The sequence below is a fragment of the Culex pipiens genome, chromosome 1 (genome assembly GCF_016801865.2).
Source record: "Culex pipiens pallens isolate TS chromosome 1, TS_CPP_V2, whole genome shotgun sequence".
Classification (NCBI taxonomy): domain Eukaryota; kingdom Metazoa; phylum Arthropoda; class Insecta; order Diptera; family Culicidae; genus Culex; species Culex pipiens.
In genome coordinates this window covers 63,468,097-63,488,834 of record NC_068937.1, presented here as the reverse complement: position 1 = coordinate 63,488,834, position 20,738 = coordinate 63,468,097, and the positions used below count along the sequence as shown (strand labels likewise).

Here is a 20,738-nt window from a genome sequence, read left to right as displayed (position 1 = left end):
GCGACGGAGTGTCGGGCGAACGATCTTACGACTGGGACTGCAACAATCTGAAAGTGCAGTAAAATTCAACACCATTTCTTCGTCTTTATGGCAGGCCATCATTACAAACTATTTATAAATAATATTGTGCTTATGAATTTGATTTGTGGGTTTCAAGAGCTTGTGGTACTTATCACAAGTGAAGATCGGAAACAGACTGTAGTTGCGGGACAGTCCGGGGAACTTGATCTCTACCATGTCCACCGGTACCCTACACACCTTCAGATCCTCCTCCTCCGGATGAAGATCCGGAGACGTCCTGCAGCTGCTCGGCGCAAAACACAACTTTTTGTTTCGATCTCGGCGTGTGTGAGATGCCGGATTTTTATACGGATCTGGTCCTGCAAGGGGTAGGATCCATGATATCAGTCTGCCGTAGGATGATTATTGAAAGGGCGGGTGCTGCCTTTGCTGATGGATGATGCATTTTTATGCACGGGCCCAGACCAGTTGTTGCTGCTTAGAATAAAATCGGAACCATATTTTTTTTAATTTTTTCCGCATCACGTTGTTTCTGCTTGGGGTTGGTTTTGTATCTGTCAAAGTCAGTCGTCTCTCTCTGGTGCCAAATGTCAGTGTCAAAATTCGTTACGTCGTTTGGGAGGATTGAAAAACTTTGAGTGGCTCAATGTTACTCAAAGTTATTCAAACTTTCTCAATATTACTCTCTGTCCTACCCCTTGATTCAACGCATCTGCTTATGGTAGGCTAACTTCCGCGTCCAAGCTGAACCGATTCTTACGGTACGTCACCGGTCACGTCCGAAGGCCCCATGCTGAGCAGGTTACGGATGGACGTTTCGTTGGGCAGCAACAACGCGGCCTTCATTTTGGAGCGCGACAGCGTTGTAGAGAACAGGGTGGTCTCGTTGCCGGCCATCATCAGGACAGGCTTGGAGGAGTTGGCCATTGGTTGTTGATTCGGGAAGGGAAGTCGACGTTTTCCGGCTGGGAAGTGAAGCGCCAGAACGGATAGTTCCCGATAACTTCGTCCTCCTTCGAGAATGACACAGATGTTCCAACTCGCCGTCAAAGTTCATCCCGCCGAAGCTGCGTTTGTGGGCGGTAGTTGCTGAAAGAGTTTGAAAGTAAATGAAATTGGTGAGACACTGAACAAATTCTCAATACTCACCGGTGACTTCTTCGGTATTCCAGGTAGATGTTCTTGATCAGGTTCATCGGATCTCGCTCCAACATCTGGAAGTAATCCGAGTAGGGTAGGGTAGTCATCAATGAGACACTTTTGGTTTTCAACTTTCAAAGATTTTTCTCATTTTTTCATCAGCATGTTTTAATGAGCTTTTTGTTGCATTTTCTTTCTTTGTGTTCTAACATTGACCAAAATATGAGATCGATCCGACATCTACAGCCAGAGTTATTCAACTGTCTCATTGTAGACGCACTTGGCAGGAACAATGAGACAGCTGGGGAACAATGAGACACACTACGAAAATCAAGATTTTTCTAGTAAAACATCATGTTTTTGTATTGTTCCATTGCAGGTAACTTGCCTTGAACATTTTAGAGCAACATGAAACTTTAATTAACAAAAGTAATACTAAAAAGTATTTAAATTTTGTAAAATTCGTATATTTATACCAAATAACTTTGTATTTTTGGTTAATTGAAGTTAAAACTCTATAAATATGCCAAAAATCACTTTTAATTCATGTTTTGAAATATTTCCATAGATTTTGAAAAGTTTAATGAAGAAAAATCAAAGTGTCTCATTGTTACCCATGAGCTGAAATGAGTGGGGAACAATGAGACAGTCCTGGATACTGGGTATATTCTAAATTTTGGCCAAACCTAATGAAAGGACATTGTAGCCCAACTCAATCCCTATGGAACGTCGAAAGAAATTTGAAGAAATATTAGTTTTGGTGTTAATGGCAGCCTACGAGCGAAAAAGTAATTTTTGTCCATAATTTACTTTTACACCCCAGAATCAAACATTTATGAATAACTTTTCAAGGGAGCGTCCATAAGCCAAAGCCACTATAATGGCAGACGTGTATCCAGTAGACACACCTTTCCCCCAAATATGAGCCTGATTGGTTGAAACTACGACTTGTTAGAGCCATTTTATCATTGTTCCCCGTGTCTCATTGATGACTACTCTACCCTACGTCAACTCCAGGACTTGCGGCCTTCGTACAGACGGTCCATCCAGAACTGGTGCAAACTGTTCTTCTGGATGTTTAGGTAATAATCGTCAAACATGTCCCGCAACGAGAAATGGACTGCGGACCCTCAGGACATCCCACACTGTCCCGTCATCACTTCCGGCACATAATGCTGCTGATGGTCGTAAACCGCCGGCACCGAGTGCAACATCCGCGCTGACCACCTCCGATTATGGCGCTTCTCGTCGTTTCCCTCTTCCATCGGATCCTCCTCCTCACCGTTAAAATTTACTTGATCGTACTTGTTCGAAAAGCGGATGTAAATCTGCTTCAACTTCAATTTCGTCCACCTGGCCACCACCACCGAATACAACCGGTGCAAATCCACATCCCGACCTCCGATCTTCGGCAACCGCATAAACTGCGTCCTACAAAAACAAACAAAATTAATCACAAACGCCACCAAACACCCAAGCTTCCTTCTTACCAACTCCGGTCGTGAAACAGCTGCAGGTCCTGCAGGAAGCTAGCCTTGTCCTTTTTCGAAAACCAACTTTTCCCCCGACCTCGTCCCACACCGGCACCACCCACCTTCCGCTGCTGCTGTTTTGGATAACAAAGGTGTCCGCGTCCTACTCCTGGCTGTGGCCGCGTCCGGATTTGCTTCGCTTCGTGGACAACTCACTCACCACCGGCACTACCAAAATGTTTGTTTACATTTTGTACTTAGGCGTACACGGTTACACGAGAACGACGAAATGAAAGAAATTATGTAGTCGAATTAAAAGTAAAAACTTTTAAATCAGTTAGCAATGAGATTTTCAAAAACTGTAGCAGTAAAAGTTTTCATATTCAAAACAAGAAAAAAACTTTTAATGGAGCAAATTTTGACCACTTTTTATTTCAACAGTAAGTTACTTTTGCCATTACAGTAATATTTTTTTGTGTGTACCATTATGTATCTTATCGAATTGATAAACCTATTTTCTGCATGTAGGCAGACAAGAAAGAGGATGTTTAACAATTGTTTTTTTTCTCATTCACAGAGCTATTTCAGCGAGCCAGAGTTTGATTCAGAGTACCAACATCAACACATCCACAAAAGCAAGGTATGTAGCAGGTTTCAAGCGAAAAAAATACAATTGAATAAGTTCAAACTCCAGTTTTCATTTCATTTAACGTGAAGACTTCCTTCATCGCCATGCTTTTTGGTCAATGATATAAATTTGAAGTGATGATACTTTTTGGTAATGAGCAATTCTCTACCAAAACCGGAAATGGATTTTATTTGTATTTTTTGATTTGGCTCAAACTTTGTGGGGGCCTTCCCTATGACCAAATATGCTATTTTGTGTCATTGGTTCACCCATACAAGTCTCCATACAATTTTGGCAGCTGTCCATACAAAAATGGTATGTAAATATTCAAACAGCTGTAACTTTTGAGTGAATTTTCTGATCAATTTGGTGTCTTCGGCAAAGTTGTAGGTATTGTTGAGGACTTTTGAGAAAAAATAGGTACACGGAAAAAAAATTGCAGATTTTTTTATCAACTTTTTTTTCACTAAAACTCAATTTCCCAAAATACGTATTTTTTGATTTTCGAGATTTTTTGATATGTTTTAGGGGACAAAAATCCGCAACTTTTGAGCCATAGAGAAACATGGTCAAAAAATCTGCCGCCGAGTTATGATTTTTTGAAATTGGAGAAAATCGAAGTTTTATGCAAAAACAAGTTTGACATTATTTTTGAATGCAAAATTGAATTTGCAATCGAAAAGTACTTTACAGATTTTTTGATAAAGGGCTCCGTTTTCAAGATATAGCCACCGAAAGTTTGATTTTAGCGAAATATTTGCAGTTTTTCAATTTTTAAAAATAGTGACCATGAGTGACCATTTCTAAATTTTTTTTTTAAAGGTTCAGAAAATTTGCTATAAAATTGTCTAAGAGACATTGAAGATTGGACCTCGGGTTGCTGAGATAGAACCGCTTTAAGAAAAAGAAACACGAAAATTGAAGTTTTCTAAGTCTCACCCAAACAGCCCACCATTTTCTAATGACGATATCTCAGCAATTAATGGTCCGATTTTCAATGTTAATGTCAATGTCATTTAAAATGCTAGTCTTGATTTATAATTATTTTTTTGAAAAGATCGGAAAATTTCGAGAGATCACCCATGGTTGCCCCTCCGTTGCTGAACAGAACCGTAATATCCTTTCAGCACTACTGATTATAGGCTTCGACGATCTAGTGGTGTTTCTCTTATCAACAGCATGTATGAATGCGCTGATAAGATAAAACACCATGATTGCTAAAGCTAGATCAGTTGCGAATAGGTAACAGTCATTAGCCACCAACGGCGCCCGCCATGTCAGTTTGTAGACCTCGATTTTAAGGGACGGGAATGTTAATTAGCGCAGGTTGCTACTAGGGCAGCTGATTTACTCTGTGCTTACACCCCACGAGCGCCAGGAACCTGAAAACTTGTTAGTAGGATAGGGTGTTTGGTCAGGATTCATCATAGAAGATGATGATGCGACCCAAAATCATAGTGTTTGTTGAAAGGTTTTATATATTATTCTCAAGGCAAACAATCGGATGCTGCGGATGAGACATTTCCCGTTTAACTGTTGTTAAATTTTAAATGAAATGGTTTCATCTTAGACAGCCGGCTGTGGAAAGATAAAGCCAAATAATGTTTACCTCGGGTTGCTGAGATAGAGCCGCTTTAAGAAAAAGAAACACGAAAATTGAAGTTTTCTTAATATCACCAAAAAACACACCATTTTCTAATGACGATATCTCAGCAACTAATGGTCCGATTTTCAATGTTAATACATGAAACATTCGTTCACAAACGAAAAAAGGCAGAACGAAGTTTGTCGGGTAAGGCTTGTTTGCTATAACATTGTCTAAGTGACATTGAAGATTGGACCTCGGGTTGCTGAGATAGAGCATGAGCATGAGCATGAGCATGAATTTTAGAATTTTAGAATTTTAGAATTTTAGAATTTTAGAATTTTAGAATTTTAGAATTTTAGAATTTTAGAATTTTAGAATTTTAGAATTTTAGAATTTTAGAATTTTAGAATTTTAGAATTTTAGAATTTTAGAATTTTAGAATTTTAGAATTTTAGAATTTTAGAATTTTAGAATTTTAGAATTTTAGAATTTTAGAATTTTAGAATTTTAGAATTTTAGAATTTTAGAATTTTAGAATTTTAGAATTTTAGAATTTTAGAATTTTAGAATTTTAGAATTTTAGAATTTTAGAATTTTAGAATTTTAGAATTTTAGAATTTTAGAATTTTAGAATTTTAGAATTTTAGAATTTTAGAATTTTAGAATTTTAGAATTTTAGAATTTTAGAATTTTAGAATTTTAGAATTTTAGAATTTTAGAATTTTAGAATTTTAGAATTTTAGAATTTTAGAATTTTAGAATTTTAGAATTTTAGAATTTTAGAATTTTAGAATTTTAGAATTTTAGAATTTTAGAATTTTAGAATTTTAGAATTTTAGAATTTTAGAATTTTAGAATGTAGAATTTTAGAATTTTAGAATTTTAGAATTTAGATTGGAATTTGTTTTGTGAAGGGTGTTGGGATGAAATGGTATAGGTGATATTTGAATGGTATTTGGGTTTTGTGGTTGGGGGTTTGGGTTTGGGAGTTTGTGTTATTGGGTTGATTAGGGGTAGAATTGTGTCGTTTGTAAATGGGTTTGAGTAGTGGTGTTAGGTGTAGTTAGGGTGAAGTGTGTTGAATGGTTATTGGAGTTGGGAGTTCGGGTATGGTAGAGTTTGGTTTGGGGAGTATTTGAGAAGTTTGGGTTTGGGGTTTTGGATTTGTGGTTAGGGGTTTGGGGTTTGGGGTTGTGGGTTTTTGTTAAATGTTTTGTTGTTTGGGGTTGGGTATGGGTTGTTGGGTTTGGGTTTGTGGTGTAGGGGGTGTTTGGTTAGTTTGTGTTTTTGATTATTGTTATGTGTTTTTTGTTGGGTTTGGTAGTTTATGTTATAAATTTGTAGATTTTTTATTTTTTATGGTGTATGTGGTAATGGTGTTATGTGGGTTTGGTTAATTGTGTGTAAGTGTTTTGTGGGATTGGGTATGATTGTATGGGGTTTGGTGTGTTATTGGATTGGGTATTTGGATTTGGGAGATTTTTGAGAATGTTTGTTGTGAGAAGGTAAATTGTAGAAGTGTTAAGGTGAGAATGGGAAATTTTAAGAATTTGTAGATTGTTAGGCAATCACAACGGGATTGCCGGTGGAGACATTCCCGTTGATCGTGTGTTAAATTTTAAATAATGTCTTCGGTTCCACCCGGATAAGAAAATGCCAAATAATTTACCTCTTGCTGAAGAGACCGCTTTAAAAAAAAAACACAAATTGAAGTGGTCGTATATCCACCAATAAAACACACCTGTCTATTGTACGATTTCCTCACAACTAATGTCCATTTTCTAAGTTTTAAGACAGATACAGCTGCACATTCGTTTAAATCTAATAACAAGTGTTCGGTTAGCTCTGTTTTGCTATTACATTTCTTATGCTGATGATAGACGCATGACATACAGGTCAGGTAGGGAGAGAATGGGTAATAGTGTGAATATTTTTAGAATTAGAATTGTTAATGTTTTGTTTGTAGAATTTTAGAAGTTTAGAATTTAGAATTTAACGAATTTAGAAATTTAGAAGTTTATAATTGTAAATTTAGATGTTTAAAGGTTTAAATTTGTATGGGAGTAGTTTAATTTGAAAGGTTAGAAGGTTAGAAGTTTTAAAATTGTGAGAATTTAAGAAGTTTTGAAGTTTAGAATTTTAGAATTGGAGAATTTGAGTTTGTGTAGAATTTTGTATAGGTCATTTGAGATTTAGAATTTTAGAATGTGTAGAAGGATTATGGATATTGGAGATGGTTTGTATGGGGATAGGGTGTTTTGGTTTGGTGATTGTAATAGGTGTAGAATTTATAGTGAATGGTGATTGGGGTGGAATGTGTATTTGTTAGTATTTTATTGGGGATGATGGGATTTTGGGGTTTGGGGTTTGGTATGGGGTTTGGGTGTTGGGTTTTAGGTGTTAATGGAATGGGGTTTGGGGATTGGGATTGGTAAATGGTTATTGGAAATTTTTTTTTTGTATGTATTTGGGTAGAATGGAATGTGGTATATTTTATAGGGAATTTGTTTGTGGTAGTATGGGATATATGTTAAATGTGTTGAATTGGTGATAGTGAAAGGTTAGTTGTAGATTGGTAGTATTTTTAGATATTTGGTAGTTTTGTAGAATTTGTGTTTTTTAGTAGTTTTATTGTTTTTAGGGGTATAGTAGGTTTTGTGTTTATGGTATTGGGTAATTGTTAATATGGGTATTGGGTTAGGGTTAGGGGTAATGGGGATAATTTTAGAAGTGTGGATAATGTTAATGTGAATAGGGGAAAGGTTTAGAATGGTTATTGGAAAGTTAAGTGTAGTTGGGTTATGGGTTTATGGGATATGTGTAGATTTGGAGAAGGTGTATATTTGTTGATTAGGTGTAGAAGGAGATTTTTAGTATTATGTTGTATCGGTATTGGTTATGTGAGTTTGGGAGATGGGGAATGGTTTTGGGTTTGGTGGTGTTTTGGTTTTGGGTTTTGGGTTGGTGTTGTTGGTTTGGTTGGGTTGTTGGTTGGGGTGTGGGGTTGGGGTTGTGTGGTGTGTGGGGGTTTGGGTTTGGGTGGTGTTTGGGTGTGTTGGGTGGTTGTTTGGGTGGGTTGGTTGGGTTTTTGGGTGTTGGTTGGGTGGGGGTTGGTGTTGGGGGGTTTGGTGTTGGGTTGGTGGTGGGTGTTGGTTGTGGGTTGGGGTGGTTGGTTGTGGTTGTGTTTGGGTGTGGGTTGTTTTGGGTTGTGGTGTTTGGTGGTGGGTTGTGGTTTGGTGGTGTGGTGGGGGTTGTTGGGTTTGGGTGTGTTGGTGTGGGTTGTGTGGTTTGGGGGTTGGTGGGTGGGGTTGGGGGTTTGTGTGGTTTTGGTGGTGGTGGGTTTGGGTTGGGGTTGTGTTGGTGGGTTGTGGGTGTGGTGTTTGGGTTTGGGTGGGTGGTTTGTGTGGGTGTGTGGTTGGGTGTTGGGTTGTTTGGTGTTGTGGGTTTTGGGTGTGGGGTGGTGGGTGGGTGTGGTGTGGGTTGGGTTTGTGGGGGTTTGGGTGTGGGTGGTTGGTGTGTTGGGTGGTGGTGGGTTGTGGTGTGGTGGGGTGTTGGGTTGTGGGGTGTGGGTGGTGTTTGGGTTTGTTGGGTGTTGGTGTGGTGGGGTTGTGGGGGTGGTGGTTGGGGTTTGTGGTTGGTGTGGTGTTTGGGTGGTGGGTTGGTGTGGGGTGTTGGTGGGTTGGTTGTTGTGGGTGTGGTGGGGGGTTGTGGGTTGTGGGGTTGGTGGTGGGTGGGTTGGTGTGGTGTTGGGTGGTTGGGTGTTGTGGGTGGGTGTTGGGGTTGTGGTGGGGTTTGGTGTGTTGGGGGTGTGGGTTGTGGGTGTTGTGGGTGGGTGGTGGTTTGGGTGGGGTGTTGGGTTGTGTGGTGTTGGGGTGTGGTTGTTGGTGTGGGTGTGGGTGGTTTGGTTGGGTGGGTGTTGGGTGTTGTGGTGTGGTTGGGTGTGTGGGGTGTGGGGTGTGGGTGTGGGGGTGGGTGGGGTTGTTGGGTGGTGGGGTGTTGGTGGGGTTGGTGTGTGTTGGTGGGGTGGGTTGGGTGTGGTGGGGGTGTGGTTGTTGGGGGTGGGGTTGGTGGTTGTGGGTGTGGGGTTGTGTGGGTGGGGGTTGTGTTGGTGTTGTTGGGTGTTGGGGGTGGGTTGGTGTGGGTTGGTGGGTGGGTGTGGGGTGTGGTTGGGTGTTGGGGGTGGGGTTGTGTGGGTGTTGTGGTGGTGGGTGTTGTGGGTGTGGGTGGGGGTGGGTGTGGTTTGTGGGTTGTGTTGGGTGGTTTGGGTGGTGGGTGGTTGTGGGGTTGTGGGGTGGGTTGGGGTGTGGGGGTTGTGTGGTTTGTGGTGTGGTTGGGTTGTGGGGGTTGGGTTGGGTGGTGTGGGGGGTGTGGGTGTGGTTGTGGGTGGTGTTGTTGGGTTGGGTGGTTGGGTGTTGGGTGTTGGGGTTGGGGTGGTGGGTTGTTGGTGGGTTGTGGTTGTTGGGTGTTGGGTGGGTGGTGTTTGGGTGGGTGGTGGGTGTTGGTTGTGGGTTGGGGTGTGGTTGGGGGTGGTGGGTTGTGGTGTGGGTGTGTTGGGTGTTGGTTGTGGGTGTGGTGTGGGGTGGGGGTGTTGGTGTTGTGGGTGGTGTTTGGTGGGTTGTGGTGGGGGTTGTGGTGTTGGGGTGTGGGTGGTTGGGTTGGTGGTTTGGGGTGTGGTGGGTGTGGGGTGGGTGGTTGTTGGGTGGTGGGTGGTGTGGGTTTGGGTGTTGTGGTGGGGTGTGGGTTGTTTGGGGGTGGGTTGGTGGTTGGGGTGTGGGTTGTGGGTGTGGGTGGTGGGTTGTTGTGGGTGGGGGTGTTGGGTGTTGGGGTGGTGGGTGGTTTGGGGTGTTGGGGTTTGGGTGTTGGTGGGGGTGGTGGTGTTTGGGTGGTTGTGGGTGGTGGGTGGTTGGGTTGTTGGGTTGGTGTGGGGTGTGGGGTGTGGTGTTGGTTGTGGTTTGTGGGGTTGTGGGTGTGGTTGGGTGTTGGGGTGTGGGGTGTTGTGGTTGGGTGTTGGGGGTTGTGGTGTTGTGTTGGTGGTGTTTGGTGGTGTGGGGTTGTTGGGTTGTGGGTGTTGGGGGGGTTGGGGTTGGTGGGGTGGGTGGGTGGTTTGGGTGTGGGGTTGTGGGTTGTGGTGGGTTGTGGGTTGTTGGGGGTGTTGGTGGTGGGTTGTGGGGTGGTGTTGGGTGTGGTGGTTGTGTTGGTTGGGTGTGGGGTTGTGGGTGTTGGGTTGTGGTGGTGGTTGGGGGTTGGGTTGGTGGGTTGTTGGGTGGTGGTGTTGGGGTTGGTGTGGGTGTGTGGGGGTTGGGGTGGTGTGGTGTGTTGGGGGTTGTGGGGTTTGGGGTTGGGTTGTTGGGGTGTTGGTTGGTGGGTGTTGGGGTTGGGTTTGGGTGGTTGTGGGTTGGTGTGGGGTTGTGGGTTGTGGTGGGGTGTGGGGTGGGGGTTGTGGGTGTGGTGTGGGTGTTGGTTGTGTGGTTGTGGGTGGGTGTTGGGTGTGTTGGTGTTGTTGGGGTTTGGTTGGGTTGTGGGTGTTGGTGGGTTGTGGTTGTGGTGTGGGGTTGGTTGGTGGTGTTTGGGGTGTGGGTGTTGTGGGTGTGGGGTTTGGTTGTGGGTGTGGTGGGTGTTGTGGTGTGGGTGGGGTGTTGTGGTGTTTGGTTGGTTGTGGTGGTGGGTTTGTGGTGGGGTGTTGTGGTGTTGTGGGTTGTGGGTGTTGGGTGTTGTGGTTGGGGTTGGTTGTGGGTTGTGGGGTTGTGGTTTGTTGGGGTTTGGTTGGGTTGTGGGTGTGTTGGGTTGGGGTTGGGTGGTGGGTTGTGGGTGTTGGTGTTTGGTTTGTGGGGTTGTTGTGGGTTTGTGGTTTGGTGGTTGGGTGATGGGGTTTTGGGGTGTGGTTTTGGTTTTGATGTTGTTTGGGGGAGTTTGGATTTTGGGGTTGTGGTTTGGGGTTTGGGGTATTGTGTGTTTGGGGTTTTGGGTTTGGGGTGTTGGGTTTGTTGGGTTTGGGTTTGGGTTTTGGGTTTGGGGATTTGGGTGTTGTGGTTTTGGGTGTTTGGGGTTTTGGTGTCTTGGTGGTATTTGGGTATTAGGTGGTTTTGGTTGTTTTGGGGTTTGTGGGTTTTTTATTGGTGTGTTTGGGGTTTGGGTTTGTGATTTTGTGGTGTTTGGTGGTATGTTGGGTGTTGGGTTATGTTTGTTGGGGAATTTGTGGTTTGGGTGGTTTGGTTTGGGTGGTTGGGTTTGGTGTGTTTGTGGGTTATGGGTGTGTTGGGTGTATGGGGTTTGGGTGGTTTGGGTGTGGGGGTTTTGGGTTTGGTTTTGAGGGTGGGGGGGTTTGGGGTGTTTGGGTTGTTGGGTTTGGGGGTATTAGGTGTTTGGTGGTATTTTGTTTTAGTTGGCAGCGTACTTTAGGCTACCCACCACAACATCACTGTTCAGCTCCTCATCTGTCGTGTTTGTTCGCGTAATTAAGTGTTATCGCGAGTTTGCTTCGCCACATCCAAGGCCCTGGCCGTGCTTCGATCGGCCTCGAAAAACCCCGAATTCATCTTCCGGCAATATATTACACACTTCCCGCTCGGCCGCCTTCCGCTCCGGTACTCCCAGTACGCACCGTTCCATCTTTTTTACACGGTCATTCGTCCACGATCCCTGTACGAACATCGTCCCGTATCCGGAGCACTCCGCCGCCCCCCCCCCCCAGCAGCAGCAGCACACCGTCACTCAAGCTCCTCGTCAACATCCACTTCCATACGTTCCCGTCCACCAGCTACGAATTTGATATGCGGATGGAAAAATACATCACCCGCCAGGTCCAGCAGCAGTGCTTGCGACGATCGATGAAGAATGATGTACTTGGCGCGCAAGCTAGGAAAGCAGAAATAGTGTAACTCTCCGAGAATCGTCGAACCACCTCCAATGTTGTTATTGAAACGTGCAGACGAGTTTGTCGATGGCTTGAGGCTCCATGTTTGTCTGAAAATATTATATAAACTTCAGTGCAAAGGTTTATTACGCTCTATAGACTAAGGACGACCGTGGTGAGAAGAATTAAGTTGCGAAACGTTCAAATTCGTCACATTGATCCGCAGAAAGGTCCCAGTGTTATCGGCCTGCAGATATCCGACCGCTCCGAGCTCCGACCTGAAAACTCCTGTCGGCATGCAAGAGTGACTCGCGAATGGGTATGTCGCTCGATATCGGACATACGTCTCCGTTCGTACTCTTGTACCCTCCTGTAAACGTCGATCGCGTGGTCCCTCCCAAAATTAAGGACCTACGCGATCAAAGCAACTGGACGCTTCTTCGTGACGGTGCGAATTCCACACGAAGAATCCGGACCCGACGCTGCGCTATCCACCGCTGTCATAAATTTCACACGTGCAAGAATCGTTATCCTTTTCGCTCCCGGGCGTAAGTGCGGTGAACCCCTCGTCCACCGAAAGGTCTAGCGTCCGCGGAACGACCTGCCTGGATATCCCCCACACAACTCTAACGCGCGCTCAAGTGCGCGAACTTGGTGGAAACCACACGGCGAATTTTTCCGTGGCTGGTGCCGCGCGATAAAATACCTCGAGGAGCAGTCAAGCAAAGAAAGCGGCCGCAGAGTCCCGCCAAACCTCCAATAGGACCGTCGAGCACGAACCCGCTCATCAGCTTGCCGGAGCGTTCCAATCGTCCAACCCAGCGTTCCCTCCCTTGGGGAGGTCGTACGCTTAAGTAACCCTTCTGAGCGTACTTCACCGGGACAAGCAGACGTTTACCGAGATGAGACCGCTTCACGCTTCCCCCGTTTTTGACGCTCGTCTAGCTGTAATTTCTCACGCGCGTTCCCCGTGCCTCCGATCATGGCAAACAATCCCCAACCTCTGAGTGTGCTGATATGAAGACATCGACAAGGATATAGCTGCCTTGTGCACGAGTTGTTTCGACGTCAAAAGACTCATCACAAACTGTATCTAGTGTTATAAGCTTGTCTATTTCGATCCTTTTTCCTTAGCAAATTTGCGATAGTTTTTTTTTAAATAGATTTGTTTCCTTCTGTGTGCAAATCCATTGGTTAGAAGATTCCATGTACTGCGAAATGATCTCGAGTACAAAGCATAGTTTGAAAGTAACTCCATAACTCGATTAGGTTGAAATGTAGTTCGAAATGTGAATGGATTTAGTTTACGTATATAAACTCGAATTGAATGTTTTGACATTGTATGTTAATTTGTAAATTTGTAATGTTAGAAGTTTAAATTTGAGAATGTTTAGAATGTTAGAATTTTAGAAGTTTTAAATTTTAGAATTGTATTTGTTAGAATGTTTAGATATTTTAAGAATTTTTAGAAGTTTTTATACAGAATTTTAGAATTTTAAAGAATATCTATTGTAGAAATGTTAGAAGTTAGAATGTTGAAATTTTAAATGTTAGAATTTTAGAATTTAGAATTTTAGAATTTTAGAATTTTAGAATTTTAGAATTTTAGAATTTTTGAATTTTAGAATTTTAGAATTTTAGAATTTTAGAATTTTAGAATTTTAGAATTTTAGAATTTTAGAATTTTAGAATTTTAGAATTTTTAGAATTTTAGAATTTAGAATTTTAGAATGTTTTAAATTTTTTGAATTTTAGAATGTTAGAATTAGAATTTTTAATTTTAGAATGTTTAGAATTTTAGAAGTTTAGATTAGAATTGTATTGAAAGTGTGAGTAGTGTAGAATGTTTAGAATTTTGAGATTTAGAATTTTAGAGTTTGATGGTTATGAGAATTGTAATTTTGTATTTTGAGTATTTTAGAATGTTGAATTTGTAGAAGTGTGAATTTTTTGAATTTGTTTGTGGATAGGTTGTTTTGATTTTTGGTTGTATGTTTTTTGTATGGGATTGAAGGTTGTTGTTATGGTTGTTGGTGGATGTTGTGTTGGTGTTTTGTAATGTTGTTTTGTATTGTGATTGGGTTTTGGATGGGTTATGGGTTTGTGGATTGGGTGTATTGTTGATGGGTTAGTGTTTTGTGGGAGTTTGGTGTGAGTTTGGGGGTTTGGTGTTTGGTGTTGGGTGTTGGGGTTTGGTGTTGTGTTTGTGGTTGGGTTGGGTGTTGGTGGGTTTTGGTTGTTGTGGGTTGTGGGTTGTGTTGTGGGTGTGGTTTTTGGGGTTTGTGGTTGGTGGTTTGGGGTTTGTGTTGGTGTTGTGGTTGTGGTGGTTGGTTTTGGTGGTGTTGGGTGTTGGTGGTTGGGTTTTGGTGGGTTGGGTGTTGGGTTGTGGGGTTGGTGTTTGGGTGTTGGGGGTGGTGGTTGTGGGTTGTGTGTGGGGTTTGGGTGGTTTGTGTTTGGTGTGGGGTTGTGTGGGGTTGGTGGTTGGGGTGGGTTGGGTGTTGGGTGTGGTTTGTGGGGTGGGGGGGTTGGTTGTGGTGTTGGGTGGTTGGTGGGGTGTGGTGGTGGGGTGTTGGGGTTGGTGTTTGGGGGGTTGGGTGTGGTTGTGGTGTTGTGGTGGGGTTGTGGGGTGTTGGGGTTGGTGGTGGGTGTTTGGGGGTTGGGGTTGGTGGTTGGGTGTGGGTGGTTGGTGTGGGGGTGTGGGGTGTGGTGTGTTGTGGGTGTGGGGGTTGGGTGTGGGGTGGTGTTGGTGGGGTGTTGGGTGTGGGTGTTGTGGGTGGGTGGGTTGTGTGGGTGTGGGGGTGGTTGGGGTTGTGGGTGTTTGGGTGTGGGTGGTGGGGTTGGGGGTGGTTTGGTGGGTGTGGGGTGGGTGTGGTTTGGGTTGGGTGGGGGTGGTGGGTGTTGGGGGTGTTGGTTGGGGTGTGGGGGTGGTGGGTGGGTTGTGGGTGTGGGTGTGTTGTGGGGTTGGGTGTGGTGGGTGGGGGTTGGGGTTGGGGGGTGTGGGTTGGGTGGTGGGGTTGTGTGGGTTGGGGTGGGTGGGTGGGGTTTGGTTTGTGGGTGGGGTTGGTGTTGGTGGTGTTGGTGGTTGTGGGGTTGGGGTGTTGGTGGTGGGTTGGGGTTTGGGGTGTGGTGTTGTGGGGTTGGGGGGTGTGGGTGTTGGGTTTGGTGGTGGGTGGTTTGGGTGTTGTTTGGGTGGTGTGTTTGGTGTTGGGTGGGGGTGTGGGTGTTGGGTGGGTGTTGTGGTTGGGGTTGGGTTGGGGTGTGGTGTTGTGTTGGGGTTGGGGGTGGTGTGGGGTGGTGTGGGGGTTGTGGTGGGTTTGGGTGGGTGGTGGGGGTTGTGGGTGTGTGGTGGGTTGGGTTTGGGTGTTGGGGGTGTTGGTTGTGTGGTTGTGGGGTGTGGGTTTGGTGGGTGTGGTTTGGGGTTGTGGTGGGTGGGTTGGTTGGGTGTTGGTTTGGTGGGTGTGGGGTTGTGGGTTTGGTGTTGGGTTTGGGTGGTTTGGGTTTGTTTTGGGTTAGTGGTTGGTGTTTTGGGTTTGGGTTGGGGTATTGGGTGTTGGGGTTGGGGTGGGTTTGGGTTTTGTTGTTTGGTTTGGTTTTGGTGTGTTGGGTTTGTGTTTGGGTTGGGTTTGTGTTGGTTGGTTTGTGGTTGGGGTTTGGGTTTGTGGTTTGGGGTGTGGTTTGGGTTTTGGTGTTGGGTTTTGTGGTTTGGGTTTGTTTTGGGGTGTTGGGGTAGGGTTTGTGGTGTTGTGGTTTGGTGTGGGTTTGGGTTTGGGTTTGTTGTTGTGTTATATTTAGTATTCATTAGCCCATGCCTATTGCTCGTTAGGGGGCGCCTAATTTTGGAAGTGTGGTAGCGGTGTGGGGTCTGCTTAGGCTAGTGTGGGCGCGTTTTTGTGGCTTATGGATTCTACTGCTGAAGTCATATTATGCCCGATGGTGGTTTTGTGGGCGTTCTAAGAGGTCCGTGGAGTGCCTCAGCACAAGCATGTTATGGTGTCTCTACCCATTTCCTATTCGATAGGGGCTAGTAAGCAACAGCACAGTTTCGAGGGATATCGGGTTTTCGAATCTTGGGAACCCTGATGCGGGGTGCCATTCGTTTAGTGCTTGATATTTCCCATATATGTATAGGTTATAAAATATATATACTTCCTACCCCCTCCCCTGCTCCATTTCCGTATTCAAAATGCTACCCCCCAACCCCTCCTCCCTCTCCCTTCCCCTCCTTAACATAATTAAATACGTGCCAAATTTACACGTACTCAACCACCCAACCACAACAACTCGACGTTTGTACGTATTCCAACATCCTCCGCCCCCTTGATGCTGTGATAATGTCCGTCTCAAATCTTCCTCTGCTTAATGCAACGCAGTAGCCGCCGCTTTAATTTTTGCAATACATGTTCGGTGCCGAATGTAAGGCTATCATAAATATTTGACAAAAAGTCTTGGCGAATCTAACCAAATGTGCGCCAGATGCTGGCGCTCGGCTCCCGGGTGCGATGAGAGTAGTTAATTAATTAGAATTTTTGATTGTAAATTTAAATTGTTAAATTTTAGTGTTAGAATTTTAGAATTGTAAATTTTAGAATTTTTAATTTTAAATTTTGAGAATTTAAATGTAATTTTTAATTTTAGAAGTTAAATTGTTAGAAGTTTAGTATTTTTAAATTTTAGAATGGTTAGAATTGAAATTTGAAAGTTGTAGAAGGTTAGAAGTTTAAAAGTGTAGTATTTTAGAATTGGAATTTTTAAATTGGAGAAGTGTGAATGTGAGTTGGTAAAGGGGGAAATTGTAGAAGTTTAAAGTTAAATGGTGAAAATGTTTGTAATTTGTAGAAGTTTAAATTTTAGAATATAAAGTTTATGGTGTTATGTGGAATTGGGTTGAATTGTAAGTTGTTTTTAAAAATGGAGCTATGTGTAGATGTGTGTAATTTTTGAATTTAAATGTGTTAGAGGGTTTATTTAGAATTTAGAATTGTAAATGGGGAATTGTTAAAGTTTGTAATTGTATCTGGAGTAGGGGTAATGGTAGATTGGGTATTTGTTTATTTTTTAATTGTTGTATTGTAGTATGTGATTGGTTATGGGTGTTGGATAAGTTAAATGTTAATGTTTTATGGTTTGAGATGGTTATTTTAGATTTTTATGAAGGTGATAAGGGTAGTATGGTAGATTTTTAGAATTTTAGTATGGTAAAGTGAAATGGTTAATAAGTGATGAAGTGTTATTGGATAAGGGTTGATTGAAATGTGTAGAAGTTGTGAATTGTAGTATTTGAGATTTTTAAAGGGATTTTTGATTGGGGTTTTGGTTTATTTGTTTTGTGGAGAAGTTAGAATTGGTATTTGGAGTATGTGGTGCTGGGGGATATGTGGATTGGTGTTTTGTGGTGATGGTGGGTTTGGGGTTGGGTTGTTGGTTTTGGGTGGTTTGGTTGTTGTGGTTGTGTTTGGTGGGTGTTTGGGTGTTTGGTTGTGTGTTGGTTTGTGGTGGTGTTTGGTTTGTTGTGGGGTTTGTGGGTTGGGGTTGTGGGTTGGGGTGTTGGGTTTGGGTTGGGGTGTTGTGGGTGGTGTGTTGGTGTTGGGTTTGGTGTGGTTGGGTGTGGTGTGGTGGGGTGTTGGTTTGGGGGGGTTTGGTGTGGTGGTTTGGGTTTGGGGTGTGTTGTTGGGGTGTTGTGGGGTTTGTTTGGGGTTGGGGGTTGGGGTGTTTGGGTTGTGGTTTGGGGGTGGTTGTGGGTGTTTGGTTGGGGTGGGGTTGGGGTTTGGGTGTTGGGTTGGGTTTTGGGTGTTTGTTGTTGGTGGGGTTTGTGGTTTGGGTTTTGGTTTGGTGGTTGGGGTTTGGTGGGTTTGGGTGTTGGTGTTTGGGTTGTGTTTTTGGTGTTGGGTTTGTGGGGTTGGTGTGGGTTGTTGGTGTTTGGTTGGGTGGTTTTGGTGTTGGGTTGTGGGTGGGTTTGGGTGGTGTTGGGTTGGGTGGTTTGGTTGTGGTGTTTGTTGTGGTTGTGGGTGTTTGGTGGTTTGGGTGTTGGGTGGTGTTTGGTGTTGGGGTTTGGGTGTTGGTGTTTGGTGGGGTTTGGGTGGTTGTTTGGGTTGTGTGGTTGGGTTGGGGTGTTTGGTTTGTTGGGTGTTGGTTTTGTGGTTTGTGGGTTGGTTGTGGTGTTGGGGTGTTGGGTGTTGTTGGTTGGGTGTTGTGTTTTGGTTTGGGTGGTTTGGGGTGTTGTTGTGGTGTTTGGTTGTTGGGGTTGGTGTTTGTGGTGTTGGTTTGGGTTGTGGTTGTGTTGTGGGTTGGGTGTTGGGTGTTGGTTGTGGTTGTGTGGGTTGTGGTGTTGTGGGGTGTTGGTGTTGTGGGTTGTGGGGTTGTGGTGTTGTGGGTGTGGGGTTTGGTGTTGGTGGGTTTGGTTTGTGGGTTTGGTGGTTGTTGGTTGTGGTTTGGTGTGGGTTGGTTGGGTTTTGGGTGTTGGTTGTGGTTTGTGGGTTGGTTTTGGGTTGTTGGTTGTGGGTGTTGTGGGTTGTGGTTTGGGTGTTGGGTTGTTGGGGTTGGGGTTGTTGGTGTTGGTTTGGTGTTGGGTGTTGGGTTTTGGGGGTTGTTGGTGGGTTGGGGTTTGGGTTGGGTTTGTGGTTTGGGGTGTTGGGTTGTTGGGTGGTTGTTGTGGGGTTGTGGGTGTTGGGTGTTTGGGTTTTGGTTGTTGGGTTTTGGGTTGTTGGGTTTGGGTTGGTTTGGGTTGTGGGGTTGGGTTTGTGGGTTGGTGGTTGGGTGTTTGGTTGGGTGTGTTGGGTTTGGGTTTGGGTTTGGGTTTGGGTTTGGGTTTGGGTTTGGGTTTGGGTTTGGGTTTGGGTTTGGGTTTGGGTTTGGGGTTGGGTTTGGGTTTGGGTTTGGGTGTGGGTTTGGGTTTGGTGGGTTGGGGTTGTGGTTTGTTTGGGTGGGTTTTGGGTTGTTGGTGTTTGGGGTTGGTGGGTTTTGGTTGTTGGGTGTTGGGTGTTGGGTTTTGGTGTTGGGTTTGGGTTTTGGGGTTGTTGGGTTGTGGGGTGGTTGGGTTTTGGTTTGGGTTGTGGGTTGTGGTGTTGGGTTTTGGGTGTGGTGTTGGTTGGTTTTGGGTTGTTGGGTTGTGGTTTGGGTTTGGGTGTTGGGTTTGGGGTTGTGGGTTTGTGGTTTTGGTGTTGGTGTGGGTTGTTGGTTTTGGGTTGTGGTTGTTGGGGGTTTGTGGTGTTTTGGTTTGGGTGTTGGGTTGGTGTTGTTGGTTTTGGGGTTTGGTTGTGGGTGGTTTGGTTGTGGGGTTGGGTTTTGGGTGGTTGGTTTGGGTTGGGTTGTTGGTTTGGGTTTGGGTTGGGGTTGTTTTGGTGTTGTTGGGTGTTGGGTGTTTGGTTTTGGTTTTGGGTTTGGGTTTGGGTTTGGGTTTGGGTTTGGGTTTGGGTTTGGGTTTGGGTTGTTGGGTGGTGTTTGGTGTTGGTTGGGTTGTTGGTTGTGGGTTTTGGGGTGGTGGTTGTGGGTTTTGGTGTTTGGTGTTGGTGGTTTGGGGTTTTGGGTTTGGGTGTTTGGGTTGTTGGTTTTGGTGTTTGTTGTGGTTTGGTTGTTGGGTGTTGGGTGTGTGGGTTTGGGGTTGTGGGTTTTGGTGTTGGGTTGTGGTTGTGGGGTTGGTTTGGGTGTTTGGTTTGGTGTTTTGGGTTTGGTGGGTTTTGGGTTGTTGGTGTTGGGTTTGGGTTTTGTGGTTTGGGTGTTTGGGTGTTGGGTTTGGGTGGTTTGGTGTTGGGTTGGTTGGGTTTTGGTTGTTTGGTGTTTGGTTTGGGTTTGTGGTTGTGGGTTTGTTGGGTTGTTGGTTGTTGGTTTGGTTTTGGTTGGGTTTTGGGTTGTTGGGTTGTTGGGTTTGGTTGGGTTTTGGGTTTGGGTGTTGGTTTTGGGTTGTTGGGTTTGGTTGGTTGGGTGTTTGGGTGTTTGGTTGTTGGGTTTTGGGTGTTGGTGTGGTTTTGGTTTGGGTTTGGGTTGTGGGTTGTTGGGTTTGGGTTGTGGTTGTTGGGTTGTGGGTTTTGGTTTTGGTTGTGGGTTGTTGGGTTGTGGTTGTTGGGTTGTTGGGTTTTGGTTTTGGTTGGTTTGGGTTGTTGGGTTTGTGGTTTTGGGTTGTTGGTTTTGGGTTGTTTGGGTTGTTGGGTTTGGTTGTTGGGTTGTTGGGTTGTGGGTTGTTGGGTTGTTTGGTTTTGGGTTGTGGTTTGGGTTTTGGTTGTTTGGGTTTTGGGTTTGTGGTTGGGTTGTTGGGTTTGGGTTTTGGGTTGTTGGGTTTGGTTTGGGGTGTTGGTTTGGTTGTTGGTTGTTGGGTTTTGGGTTGTTGGTTTGTTGGGTTGTTGGGTTTTGGTTGTTGGGTTTGGTTGTTGGGTTTTGGGTTTGGGTTGTTGGGTTTTGGTTTTGGGTTGTTGGTGTTTGTGGTTTTGGGTTTTGGGTTTTGGGTTTTGGGTTTTGGGTTTTGGGTTTTGGGTTTTGGGTTTTGGGTTTTGGGTTTTGGGTTTTGGGTTTTGGGTTTTGGGTTTTGGGTTTTGGGTTTTGGGTTTTGGTTTTTGGGTTTTGGGTTTTGGGTTTTGGGTTTTGGGTTTTGGGTTTTGGTTTTTGGGTTTTGGGTTTTGGGTTTTGGGTTTTGGGTTTTGGGTTTTGGGTTTTGGGTTGTTTGGTTGTTGGGTTGTTGGTGTTGTTTGGGTTTGGTTTGGGTTTTGGTTTTGGGTTGTTTGGTTTTGTTGGGTTGTTGGTTTGGGTTTGGGTTTTGGTGTTTGGTTGGTTTGGGTTTGTTGGGTTTTGGGTTGTTGGGTTGTTGGGTTGTTTGGGTTGTTGGGTTTTGGGTTGTTGGTTTTGGGTTGTTGGGTTTTGGTTTTGGTTTTGGGTTGGGTTTTGGTTTTGGGTTTGGTTTTGTGTTTGGTTTTGGGTTATGGGTGTTGGGTTTTTGGTTTTGGGTTTTGGGTTGTGGGTTTTGGGTTTTGGGTTTTGTTTGGGTTTGGTTGTTGGTTTTGGGTTGTTGGTTTGTTGGTTTTGGGTTTTGGGTTTTGGGTTTTGGGTTTT

At 44.6% G+C, this 20,738-nt stretch overlaps 2 protein-coding genes across 2 annotated transcripts; both read right to left on the bottom strand.

Moving 5' to 3' along the window:
- Positions 1-120: 120 nt before the first annotated feature.
- LOC120430034 (uncharacterized) lies at positions 121-11,458 on the bottom strand. The gene is made up of 6 exons (XM_039595128.2): positions 11,404-11,458; positions 2,652-2,844; positions 2,444-2,592; positions 2,168-2,231; positions 1,171-1,278; positions 121-1,024 (listed from the first exon to the last, which is right to left on the bottom strand). Exons 1-6 carry the CDS (start codon positions 11,456-11,458, stop codon positions 778-780), a joined length of 816 nt encoding a protein of 271 aa, XP_039451062.2. The 3' UTR covers positions 121-777.
- A 2,372-nt stretch (positions 11,459-13,830) lies between these two features.
- LOC120430028 (uncharacterized) lies at positions 13,831-15,501 on the bottom strand. Its single transcript, XM_039595122.1, has one exon. The coding sequence runs from the start codon at positions 15,499-15,501 to the stop codon at positions 13,831-13,833; it is 1,671 nt and encodes a 556-aa protein (XP_039451056.1).
- Positions 15,502-20,738: the final 5,237 nt, after the last annotated feature.